This window comes from Sinohyriopsis cumingii, chromosome 2, assembly GCF_028554795.1.
Source record: "Sinohyriopsis cumingii isolate HCF-2022 chromosome 2, ASM2855479v2, whole genome shotgun sequence".
In the NCBI taxonomy this organism is placed as follows: Eukaryota; Metazoa; Mollusca; class Bivalvia; order Unionida; family Unionidae; genus Sinohyriopsis; species Sinohyriopsis cumingii.
Genome location: NC_142962.1, coordinates 94,599,668 through 94,611,260, shown reverse-complemented (window position 1 = coordinate 94,611,260; position 11,593 = coordinate 94,599,668). Strand labels below are relative to the sequence as shown.

Genomic DNA, 11,593 nt, shown 5'->3' with positions numbered 1-11,593 from the left:
ATTAATTCATTCACTCAGAACGAAAGTAGACAATATTAATACACATTTTGTTTTTTAGCGCAGAAGCAAAGAAAGTAGAGCGAATAGGTTTTCTAAGTTTAGAATCTTTTACTTGCATGCTCTCGCACGGTACACATTAATATTTGTTAAACAACGATCATTTTCTTCGTTAATATTTTGAAAATAGTTACACTGGTACCCTTTTGCGAATAATCTCTAATGCAATGAGACGAGCACTTCTTTCGTCAAGAAAAACAATATGCTATACACAGATGTCAAGGAACTGACAAGAGCCGCAATTTACACAAATCGGCCATGCCGAATAACAAGCAACAACCTTCCTTCAAGAAAGAACATTAATACAAAAGTAGACGATTCGAAGGTATACTTTTCTTTATTTACGTAAAATATTACATTGTCACTGAGACATCTGGCGACAAATATTCCATCCTTGAGGAAGCATCAAGCAAACCCAGACAGAATACTGGTTTAAGGGTTTACAATCATAGACTCAAGAGTGTTACACTGTCGCTGATCATCTGCAGTCATAGTGCAGTCTTAATTGGATGTATTGTTATAGCAAGCTATGTAAATGTTAGATCAGACAGGTCACATAATTTACAGTATACGATAGTTACAAACCAAACTTTTGAATAAGTCCTTTAATATCATGCTGAATATTAATTGTTTGAAATTGTTTGCTGTAACGCTTGTATGGCATGCCATCAGGAGCAATAAGGAATTTTTCGAAGTTCCAGGAAATATCCGTCCGTGTGACTGGCTCCCAAATGATATTTTTGGTATGAGTCATCAGTGATACTGGATCGTCACTTGGCAATGGAAGTTTGTCCCTCAGAAACTGGAATAGTGGGTGGGAGTTGCTGCCATTGACTTCACATTTCTCCATTATTGGAAAGGCGGGTTCAAAACCATTACCAGGACGAACATACTTCAAAGAATTCAAAATTTCGTCGTTATTGCCATTTTCCTGAAAGTAATAAATAACTGCCCGCTCATATCATGAGTCTCTTTCATTACGGGGATAATGAGAAAACATAGTAATACAGTTCGTTTATTCGTTGCGTTCAAGTGTTGGCACTCAACATGCCAATAACATTTGCTTGAGCTAACATTAATATGGTATTCCTTTAAGTTTCTAGTAGATAATGCAAAAAGTCATACCATGGGACTAGAGAAAATGTTCATTCGATTAAATCATGTGTAAGTGTTTATATTAGTCTGCAGAACAGTTAAGCGTGTAAGTTAATTGATCAGAGCTGAGTAGAGTTGTTTACAAGCCGTTGTACACAGAATAATATATTTTTTTAAAATTCAGCAATCAGGTTATATGCTAGGATCGAAAGACAGCCATTTAACCAGAAACGATTGGGGTAATTTCTTCATTTTAATAACACAAATTCATAAATGCCTAGATACTCTTACCAACTTAATATTTACAATATTTACAAGCCCCATTTTCTTTTAGGCGACGGACACGTGGACACAATCGTTTCATAGGAACGCGATTTAATTAAACAACTTTTAAATGTTATGGCTTAGATGCAATTCATGGCTTTGAAAGAGTTATAAAATGTTTTTTGTACTTTTAGGAGTTTTGTCCATATGTATGGAAAAAAGAGGACAAGTTTGGAACTGAGTACGCACTCGAATTGAAATGTTGACAACAAAGATACCGTAACCTGAAGATTTGAAAAGCCTGAAGCACGTGATCTGTCAAGAAATGTCTTATTTGCATCTTCAGAGAAATCACATATACAACCGTCACCTTTCATTGTTAACACATTTTACTCATTTAGTTTATAAAATCACCATAAATGAGTAACATGAGATCTACATTAATATATTGTGTACGAAAAGAATCAACGGTTCGTCGCTTGAAAACAGTCATTAATCGCTAACCGCAAAAAAATAACTGGTTCAGCATTATAAAACATAGGTCTACCGCTGTTATACAAAGGTTAACTGGAATTATTTTAACTCCAACAACACTGGTTAAATGCTATCTAAAAACGGTAAACCGCTACATTGCAACCACTGAGAAACCGTGTACAAATGGAGTTCTTAAATATGGAGTACAACATTTACTTAGGTTAAATTCGATGCGCCCGGGGGCAATGTTCCATACTGGCACCCCTACAGAGGCGCCCGGAAGCAGTGTTATTTAGTGGTGTCACTACCTTATGACAAATAACAGATTTATGCCAGTTGCCAACCTCCCCCACCCCATATAAGTTTTGTCAAGAGTTGCACTCGTTACGCTAAGGCGAGTGCAAATGCTATGAAAAGGTCAGCTTAGAAAGAGTCTCCTGAAGGTGCCCTTCGTCGCCTGGCGTCCGGTGGCAATCTGCCCCGACCCCCCAAGACTAATATAATAAATAAGAACTCGCATTGCATCTTTTACTTTCGAAAATATTAATTTTATGCACGAGTAAGTGAAAGTAATATAATCGTAACGTGGACGAAACTTGTACAACCTTCCAGTAATGTTCACCCTTAATGACAGAGAAAAAGGATGCCTTCGACAGAGCACAATTCAAGATTATTATGCCGCAAAATCCCTCCACTGTACAGATTACATGGGTTAGTCTCTGAGGTTACTGATCATTTCATACGATATCAATTTTTATCTAGATCTACCTGAATAACAAAATAAATTCAGCGTACATAATAACAATGTTGTTAAGACTTCCAACCTCTACATTACATAGTATCAGAGCGACTTTATCATGTAGTAATAAGCGACCTAAATGGGCCTCAAATCACTCGTCTGACTGATATGTGCCACACAAGAACAGATGGGTCCAAATCCGAATCTGTAACATCAGCATCATTTTAGTTATGGATCAATAACATTATAAGAAGATCTTTTTAAAGTAAAATCTCAATGTTGTGAGAAGCATTCATTCGAGGAAATAGTGATAGCAAGATTTTCAAGTTTGCTATAGTGAAAGCTATATTAAACATCACATCGCCACAATTTTCATTTACGACTAATAAAATATCATAAGAACTATTCGCGTGGAAACACGATGGCTCTCTATTCAGGAGAAGCAGTCATAGGGTAAAGAGGATATCAATAAAAATGATTTAGGCAAAAAACTTATATAAATATGACTTTCTGTTCAGGAGAAGTTTTTTGCGATAATAATAAATTCAATGTGGATGCTATGGTCAAAGCAATATTAGAAAATAAAGACACAATTATTTTGAAACACATATTTATAACCGCGTTAAGAAATTCTCATCCTTAATTGCAACAATGCACACAGTTTATGCTAATCATACATTTTCTCCCAGGAACGACGGGCGCAGGACTTGACCTAAGTTCTCTTGGCCAGCTGAGATAAAAACAGGGTTATATTTACTTCAAAAATATACCTGTATACTAGTTGTAGAGACCTATCTGCATTTTACAATGAATCTACCATAACTGAAGACGAAACTGTTCTGACGAGCAATCTAAATCGATTGACCCGGTCAAGATGGGTTATGGCACGCGCGATATGCACATTGTTTAAGTGTTTTCTCCAGTTGTTAAAATGTTTGGATACAGGTAACTTTGTGAGATGGGTAAAGTTTCAAGCTACATTACTAATCCAGCTAGCAGTGACTCAGTGGTTAGCGTGCTGGACTCAAGACCGAAAGGGTGTGGGGAGGAATCTTACCATCCAACCAGCCTGGGTTAGCTACTGTGGTGTGTTCTGGGTAAGGCACTTGACTCCAGTTGCCTCGGTACTAAATAACCTAATTGTGTTGCTGTGCCATAAAGTACCAAACCCAACCAAAACTAATCCAGCTCTTTCTCTATTTGGATGAAGAAATGTTTGCTCGACTTTTATGTCATTTTTAAATACGCCTGTATTTTAGATGCATGTTCTTGAACTCTTTCCAGCTAAGTTATTGTTGTTATAGGGTTTAACACCATTTTTAAGCACAAGATAGGCTATACATGGTGGCCAGTATAACTGGTGGAAGAAGAACCCTGGAAAACCCAGGGAAGAACCACTGACCCATGAGAAGCTACTGGCAAGCTTTCTTACGTACCCACGTTAGCTTAGCCTGAAACTCGAATCCACGCAGACAAAGGTTTGATGGGAGTGATCCGTAACGGTGAGCGCTTTAGACCACTTGGCCACTGGGGGGGGGGGTGAATACAGATAAGACTCGTTCTTCTCATGCATAATACACTCCTCAGTCTCAATCTGCGTCGTCTTCGTCATTCTCATCCATATCATCATCATCGTCTCAGTTATCTTTATCATATCATGCAAAACTCACTGCCGTAGTAACAGAAATAGTAGTAGTAGCAACAACATAAACATGACAAAATATACATGAAATGTTTTGCTGATTCATTATTGACCAAGATACATGTTTTATTCTTGACTGTTCTAGTCACCCTTCATAAACTAAGCGCTACACAACTAAATTTAGAAGCACGAAACATAATTCGAAGGCGGTATATGGTATCGATTTTTGAGCAAAGAATATACTAACGTTTAACAAGCCATGATGTGCTCAACTTTTTATATTTCATGAATCCCTAAATTAAACATACGTACAAAAGGAATAATGGTTGTACATTACAAATGTATGGTAAGCATGAATGTAGTGTAGGTAGGTAGGTGTAGGTAGGTAGGTATGATAGAAGAAGTTGTGCAGGTTGTGAGGTAGGTGCGTGGACAAATATGTCGATAGCTAGGTTTGTATTAAGATTAAAACCCTTTTTTGTTGTCTATTCAACCTTGTGAAACGCGAGACCAGCCATCATGGCCATCCCTCAGTGAATATTTAATTCAGATTGCAATAAAGATACTAATTCAGAAAAGTGTGACTTTCACCTATATGCATTCTCCATAAAGGATGTGATGTGATTTTGATTTTTAACGTAGCTTTAACAATTTTTCAGTCATAACGCTACGATGTCTGCAATGTGGCAGTTCATAGTGATGTCTAGCACTGGGGCATCATGCCGCAGACATGTAGCATGATGTCCCACCCTGTCACATTATCCTGACACCAGGCCAACCAGTCCTAACACTAACCTCTTAATGCTGAACGCCAAGCGAGGCAGCTGTTAGTACCATTGTTGTAAGTCTTTGGTATGACTCGGCCGGGGATCGAACCCACGACCTCCCGCATCCGAGGCGGACGCTCTAACCATTAGGCCATCGGAGCGGTCTTCCTAAAGGACAAATCCATGATATAAACCCTTCATTGTCATGTAATCATCCCCGTAAACACAATATCCAATATCATAACCCTCTCTCATCGGTGTGTATTACGGTCGGATTACAAATAAAACAGACGGACAGATGGCGAAGATACTTTTGAGCATAAACGTCCGTCAGAAAAAGAAGGAACATGTAATATATATAAGCTGTCGCATGGGCGCTAATAATATCGATAGTGTTGCCATGTTTAAATGTGCGCGCGTAGCAAACTGTGGAAAAGAAGAGGCGCGTGTGGGCATGCAATCGCTCGCCTAATTTACATCTGCGTGATAACCAAACGCAAGAAAAGTTGGTCAAGCATTCTGGGTCTGTGAGATGTTTTCTGAAAACTATTTTCACTGTCGTTGATTGTAAATATTTTGAAAACAATCGATTCAATATTTGCTATAAGTTGTATTTCCATCCATATCAGACGGCATAACAGCATCATGTGTCCAGTATTGAAAAGCTATTACATCGGGGTGTTTTCTTGCAAAGTTTCTCTAACTCTTTTGAGTGTTTTTTTCTTCCATAAAGTTGTTTAAATGATTTTCTATTTTATTAAATTGGAAACAAAAATATATTGTAGACAGGCACCGTTTGTATAAATTGTAATGGCCTTCAAGCTAGAAAACTTTCTGTCAAGTTGGGTCAGGTTTGGAGAGCAGATTTAGAGATGAATATCTTTAAGGTCGTTTCTATTGTTAGTAACAACAGCTATCTTTGATAACAGAGCACCATAATTTTGATTAATTTGAAAAGGCCCTTAGATCAATATTTTCTATCAAATTCTTTTGAGTGGTTCTTGACAAGAAGTAGTCTAAAATATATCTTCATTAGTAATAGGGCGAATTGGCATACTTTATAAAGGTCATGAAAACGATTTATGGCAGGGATGTCATACTTGGTCACACTCTGTCGAGTGGGGATTCTTTTAATAGAAGTCCTTGAAACTTGTTTTATTTTTCGTAACATGAGACAAATTTGTTGGCGGATCGGCATCATTTATACAAATCTGAATAGTTTTCTTGCCATTATACTTTACGCAAATATTGATTTAATTCGGTTGATCGGATTTTGAGAATTATTTCAAGATTATTCTAATTTAAGTTACGGCAGGCATGTTTTGATGGTGAACGCGCATCATTTGTAGAACAGTGAAAAAACGCTTCTGCTCGGAATACTTTCTATAAAACTTGGTCAAATTCTGTGCCGCGGGTGCTAAGATGAAGTCGTTTAAAGGTTTTCTATTTTCAGTGACGACCGTCAGATTTAAAGGCCGATCCGGAAAGCCCTTTAAACCAGGGTGCATTCTGTCCAATTTGGACAAACTTGTCAAGCAGTTTTTAAAGAAATCGGGGAAATGTTTACTATTTTAGTAACGGCGGCCATATCTGATCCAAATCGATCACTTAAATCAAACTCTGTGAAGCGGTTTTGGAAAAGAAATCGTTTAAATATTTATTCTACCTTTAGCAAGGGCCGCCATACGTAATTGCGAATTAGCATCATTTGTACAAAATTGAAAGATCTTCGTGTCAGGATGCTTTCTGTTAAACTTTGCTAAAGCCTGCCCAGCGACTTTTACGTAGAAGTCGTGATAAAGTTTTTGTAAGACTTACAAAAATGGTACTAACAGCTGCCTCGCTTGGAGCTCAGCATTAAGAGGTTGGTGTTAGGACTGTTCGGCCTGGTGTCAGGATAATGTGACTGGGTGGGACATCATGTTACATGTCTGCAGCATGATGCCCCAGTGCTGGACATCACTATAAACTGCCACACTGCAGACATCATAGCGATATGACTGAAAAATTGTTAAAGCTACGTTAAAAATCCTAATCACACACACAAAGTTTTTGTATGTTATGTTTAGTGACGGTAGCCACATTTGATGGCAGGTTGGTGTCATTTGTATAAATTTTAAAGGCCTTTATGCCTGCATAATATTTCCTGTCAGGTCTGATTAAAATTGGTCAAGTTGTTTTTGAGAAGTTAATAAGCAATCGCTGACGTACGCACGAACGACGCACGATGGATGCAGGTAAAATAAAACTACGGTTATATTTACTTCAGAGATACACAGGAATACCTATTTTCATTTTACACTAAAACTGTCATAATTGTAGACTGAACTGTTCTGATCAGCAATCTAATTTGATTTACCCGGTCAAGACGGGTTATGACAGGATTTACCCGGTCAAGACGGGTTACGGCAGGATTTACCCGGTCAAGACGGGTTATGGAAGGATTTACCCGGTCAAGACAGGTTATGGCAGGCGCGATATACACAATGTTTACGTGTTTTCTCTAGTTGTTCAGATTTATACTGGTAACTTTGAGAGAAGGGTAACGTTTCAAGCTATATCACTAATCCAGTTCTTTTGATATCTAGATGGAGAAATGTTTGCTCAACTTTTATGTCATTTTTAGATACGCCTGCATTTTACTTTCCATCTAAAGTAAAACGTAGCCAAATCAATAATCCCAATATTAAATTCAACTGCAATCATCTCACAACATCACAACAGTGCTAATGTTGTTATTGATATTACCACTACCACTATCACTGTTGATGATAGCAAAATACGGAGAAGAATCGTCCGTGTCGTTTGCACACTCCTTACTACCCATCGTCATTGTCTTCGTCATCTTCACTTCCACGATCATATCTAAGTTACCATTATCAAATCTTTGTTGGGAAGCAGTAGCAATAGTCACTGCCGTAGTGGTAACATAAATGACAGTAGTAGCAACAACAACTGGTAACATTATACATGAAAGGTTTTGCTGATTCATTGTTGACCAAGATACATGTATTAATCTAGACTATTCTTGTCACTCTTCAAAATCCACATCAAACGGATATGGTTATATACTGCAAAACTGGATTCTTAAAAATGTGGGGGGGGGGACTCCGTAGGTAATTGCGTGGATATATAGGATGATACCAAGATTATATGAAGTCTACTACCCTCCCCAAATTCATTATCTTCATAGAGAGATGGAAAACAAAGCGAATATCCACAATTTTTTAGTTTTAACCATACCCTTCACACAGTCCAATCCAGGGCTGTTTTTAGGATTCGATTCTTAAATTTTTTTGGCCTACTCAACCTTTTGAACCTCCACACCAGCTCTCCTGGCATTGCCCTTTCTTCAGCCCGTGGTAATTTAATTCTGATTGTAATATAGAGTCCATGATACCTCAAAAAATTGTAATTTTGACCCCTATGCTTCCTCCTTATAAGGATACATCCATCATCCGAAACCTCCACTGTTATCTAATCATCAGTATAAAACATGATCTCCAATATTATCACCCTCTCTCATTCGATATGCACTGACTTCAGGTTACAAGAAGAACTGACGGACGGATAGATGGCGAAGAGACTCTTGGGTACACAAGACTGACGGACGAACAGATATGACCAATCACAACATGTCTGCAGAAGCGCGAGAATTATTAGTTTTCTCGATACCAATTTGTTAACTGTGAGGAAGAAGAACAAAAACTTTGAAAAATTCCCGTACGTGACTATACATGTGTCGGTATTTGAATCACGAATTCAAATGTAATCTCTGTTTCATAATACACCACTGCGGGGTTGAATACTTCAGGTCAAAACAAATCAAACAATTCTCAAGAGTCGGTATTGAAGGCGTAATGGTATACAGATTTCAATCGTCACATCGGTCTCCTAGTGAACAAGACAGTGGATAATACAACGCCAGAATATATAAAATTTAAGTAAAACCTAAATCTCAAACTCACCAGTATAACATAAGGTCATTTTTAGGGAAAAACTAAAATTTGCTACGGCTAAAGTCTAAACTATTACAAATATTATTCAGTTACTCTGGTGTTCAAATATGGAATGCCATGCAATAATAAATTAGAAAATGACAATTCTGATAAGCTTGATGTAAAATTTTCAGAAATGTCTGATGACAACTTAATTAAATAGTGAACATTATTTTTTTGGCATAGCTTTCTCAGTCTGATGCTATTATTTCATCAACTAGCTTCTCGTGTTATCTGCCCTGTTTAGATTTTTATTTTATTTATTATATCGTATGAGACCAATAATCATACATGTCTATGATATTATTATACAGCATTTGTAATACGAAATGCGAAGCTACCGCAAGATCTTGGTCATCTCGTTTTTTGACCACATGACCAATAAAAGGTCCACAATAAGATCCAACGAGCCATTGGACCCTACGAAGACCGACTGACAACTGCGAAAAAAAGCAAACTCATGTCTCGTGATCGTCGGACTTGAAAAAAAAACAATCTTGCAGGGCGCAGCGGGAGGGTGCAGACGAAGAGACAGAAAATGAGGCGTGAGGACATCGTTAAACAGTGGACTGGCATGGGATTTGGAGTTTCCCATAATCAGTAGAGAGCAGGGAAAGATGGAGAGAACTGGTGGTGAAATCATCTGTGGTGCCCCAACGACATCTTGGGTTAGCGGATTGATGATGATGATGATGACGACGAATACATTGTATTTCTTATCCTTGCTTACATACATGTTAGCATATATATTCATGAATGTGTGTGTGTGTGTGTGTGTGTGTGTGTTGTGTGTAATTAGGGTATTATGAATCTTTTTCAGCTTTTTCTTATGGATTCTTGCACAGTCCATTACAGAGGGCAAACATACCACAGTGGTCAGTATGTGTTTAAGTCTTTTGTTTTTGTATTTCAGAATATTTTACTTTTGCTGTTCATTCTTATATACATGTGTGTTCACATGTGTGTTCATTCTTGCGTACACGTGTATTCATTCTTGCATACGCGTGTGTTCATTCTTGCATATATATATATGTGTGTGTGTGTGTGTGTGTGTGTGTGTGTGTGTTCATTCTTGCATACATGTATGTTCATTCTTTTCCTCTTGAGGGCCAAATGGAAGATTAGCATCAGCAAAATATGTACCCGTCATTAATTATTATTATTTTTATTATTATTATTATTATTATTATTAGTTAGGCAAAAAATGTTTGTTCATTTTGTCCGCAATAAACAAAACGTGGATGCATACAGGGTATTTACAAATTTAAATCCCTGGTTATCCTTACTTTCGAATTGTGTCTGCAAAGTAAATGCCTCACTATCAGCGATAAAGAAACCCGTTATACTTCTGCGTGTATACAAAACTGCTAAAATTATAAACCATTTAAGGTAAAACGAGACTGATGGAAGCCATCAACACCATTCAAATAAAAAAATAACAATGATAAAGGTTAAATGGATGCAGCCTCTGTCACAAGTTGTATTTTTGTAACCCTCCGTCGTTGTTACCAAGGGCTTCCTCCTACATTTATTTATTCTCCCGCAAAATATTTGCGATTTGGTCAACCAAGAAACACTTAATATCATGGATAGACAATATTACTTTGTTAGTCAGTCTGTGTGTACATTATAAATAATAGTAACACAAATACAACAGATTTCAATCAGAGAGTGACATATTTGTGAATTATAAATGGCCCTGTGTTTCATACTGACATTAATCCACTAAAACAGATTTGCTCAGAACACTGCATGCAAACACTCTGCGATAATTAAAAAGGAGACAGGTGCTTGTACATGGTCGCAATACTAAACTGTGAAAAAACCGTCATAATAACTAATTCAGTACTTAACTCTGTTAGAGGGGAAGAAAAGAATGAGAGAGAGGGGAGAGGGAGGGAGGTATGTAGATAAATGGATAGATAGATAGATAGATACCTGATGACCAAACTGGTTACACGGGAATCCCAGGATAACAAGCTTTCCTTCAAATTTAGAGGCTAGCTCGTTCATCTGGGTGAAATCCCGGACCGTCGTTCCTCAGAGAGAGGCTACATTTTCTACCAGAATTACTTTCCCTTTGAATTTACTAAGGTTGACTTCTTGACCGTTTAAAGTTTTTACAGTAAATTCGAAGAAATTTTGTAGTTTCACGGGACTTCGCACTGCCATAGTTGTTGTCGCAAGATCCGTTGTCACGCTTAGAATTTACGTAACGGTTAACTATGTTATTGATCGGTTGAAGTAGGGATCGTCTCAAAGGTGACAAAGTATATACCTGTTGTATATATCCATTTAAAAAATAGCCATTAATAGTTAGCATTGAGAGTAGACGAATAATTGGAGAGATAATCTCAGTTCTCAGGGTACATCTGCACAGAGAGACCAAGAGACACAGGAAAAGCAAAGTTTTGAAATTTTATTGTACACTACCCACCCATATAGATCCTTAAGGATGTTCTCTTTTCCATGGCACCAGCTTAACAAATTATCAGGCGCAGAGCAGGGTTTGTATAACCGCCCTTTAAGTAAATACTCATGGTGAAAACAAGATTAC

The 11,593-nt window shown here is 37.5% G+C and overlaps 1 protein-coding gene across 1 annotated transcript; it reads right to left on the bottom strand.

The window, feature by feature from the left end:
• Positions 1 to 375: 375 nt before the first annotated feature.
• Positions 376 to 11,380, bottom strand: LOC149805407 (glutathione peroxidase 2-like). Its single transcript, XM_089949967.1, has 2 exons — positions 10,975 to 11,380; positions 376 to 988 (listed from the first exon to the last, which is right to left on the bottom strand). Exons 1-2 carry the CDS (start codon positions 11,206 to 11,208, stop codon positions 635 to 637), a joined length of 588 nt encoding a protein of 195 aa, XP_089806093.1. The 5' UTR covers positions 11,209 to 11,380; the 3' UTR covers positions 376 to 634.
• Positions 11,381 to 11,593: the final 213 nt, after the last annotated feature.